Source organism: Meriones unguiculatus (assembly GCF_030254825.1).
Source record: "Meriones unguiculatus strain TT.TT164.6M chromosome X unlocalized genomic scaffold, Bangor_MerUng_6.1 ChrX_unordered_Scaffold_31, whole genome shotgun sequence".
In the NCBI taxonomy this organism is placed as follows: domain Eukaryota; kingdom Metazoa; phylum Chordata; class Mammalia; order Rodentia; family Muridae; genus Meriones; species Meriones unguiculatus.
In genome coordinates, this window is record NW_026843707.1 from 1,692,044 (window position 1) to 1,693,980 (window position 1,937).

Here is a 1,937-nt window from a genome sequence, read left to right on the forward strand (position 1 = left end):
TCCATGCCATTCTGCAGTGAGTGTCATATTAAAATTTAAATCATAAACAAATCATCATCTTGTCATTATCCCGTGCTCTACTTCTAAAAATCTTGTGTTGTCTTTGCAAATGTTTGTGTATCCGTAGCTCTCTTTGTCTGAAAATATTTGTTTTCACATCTCATCTCATTTATAATAAACTATGATTTGCTGATTACTTTCAGGTTCTTCTATGAGACTTTAACATGGAAAACAACACTGAAGCCACTGAATTTCTAACGAAGAACTTTACAGACAATGCTGACTTGGAAATCTTTTCCTTCTTACTTTTTCTACCAATTTACCTCTTCACACTCACAGGGAACTTAGGACTGATTGCTCTGGTCATTAGGGATTCCCACCTGCACAAACCCATGTACTATTCCCTAAGTGTGCTGTCTTCAGTGGATTCGTGCTATTTCTCTGTTATCATGCCTCAAATGGTAGCAGACTTTATGTTAGAGAAGAAGGTCATTTCGGTCATTGGCTGTGCTGTACAGATGTTCCTGGCTGTTACTTTTGGCACATCAGGATGCTTTCTTTTGGCAGCAATGTCTTATGACCACTATGCGGCCATCCACAACCCACTTCTGTATGTAGCAATCATATCACCCAGAATTTACGTGCCACTCATCTTTGCTTCCTATGCTGGTAAAATTTTACATGCTGTTATTCACATCGTGGCATCTTTGCAACTGTATTTTTGTGGATCCAATGAAGCCAGTAATATTTTCTGTGAGATCCCTCCATTCCTGGCAATTTCTTGTTCTGAAAAGCACATCAACCAGCTTCTCCTTTTCTACTGCACCATGTTCATTGAGATACTCACCATACTGATTGTCCTGATGTCCTATGGCTTCATACTATTGGCTATTCTGAGGACATACTCTGCTGAAGGTAAAAGAACGTTATTTTATACATATGGCCCTCATCTAACTACAGTGTCCATTTTTCATGGTACTGCTCTTTTCATGTATGTGAGACCAAGTTCCAGATATGCCATGGAACATGACATGGTAGTGTCTATAATTTACAGCATTGTAAATCCCATGCTGAATCCTCTCATCTACAGTTTGAGAAACAAAGATGTAAAAGAACCCATAAAACAAGTGTTTTGTCAAAGACTGATTTGTAGATAAAACAATATTTTCTATAAATCTTAAGTGAAAATGTCTTGTTCTTTAAGTAAAATAAGTATTTATGTTGAAAATGCTTACTTTATTAATCAATATATTTCAGTCCTCATATAAATACTAAATTAAATACATTAATTAATAACCTGTCTTCTTTTCAATACAGAAAGGTTATATATCCGTATTCTTTTCATGTTCATTAAAATATATATTTATTTGTATATTTTAAATAGTAGTGATAATACCTGAATTGCATAATGTACAAACTTATACATTTGCTTTGAATATATATTAATATGTATATATGCATATAATTCCCTTGGTGTATTTATATATACATATTCAGATAATCTTTAACATAGATATTACATTGTTTAATTTCTTTTTAATAACATCTGAAATTCTCTCATATTTATAATTTTATACAATTTAAATATTATATCAGATGGCTAAATAAAATGATGTTGTCCTGCTTCAGTTCATGTTTCAGCAGTCATGTTGTCTAGACTTTATGAATGTGTCTCATGACATTATTATGAGACACGATCTCACAGCAAACTTCTTGAACCTCTGAGATCTTTCTGTTCCTCTTCTGCAATGCTCCCTGACTCTTATGTGTAAGTATCATTGTTCCCATTGGGACTGGGAGCCAGAGCTACACAATTTGGTTGCTTGAAGTTTTTTGTAATGGTAAGGACTGCACTGGAAAAAATGGATATAAGTAACATATATAATGAGGTTATGTTTAAGAACATATATTTGATGTATATATACAAATACATGTAT

General features: G+C 33.5%; 1 protein-coding gene across 1 annotated transcript; it reads left to right on the forward strand.

Annotated features, from left to right (window-relative positions):
• Nucleotides 1-224: 224 nt before the first annotated feature.
• On the forward strand, nt 225-1,157 carry LOC110544208 (olfactory receptor 5T7-like). Its single transcript, XM_021630284.1, has one exon. The coding sequence runs from the start codon at nt 225-227 to the stop codon at nt 1,155-1,157; it is 933 nt and encodes a 310-aa protein (XP_021485959.1).
• Nucleotides 1,158-1,937: the final 780 nt, after the last annotated feature.

Bases quoted from the DNA above. Each gene is read 5' to 3' on its own strand.
- LOC110544208 (XM_021630284.1), top strand. From the start codon at position 225: ATGGAAAACAACACTGAAGCCACTGAATTTCTAACGAAGAACTTTACA.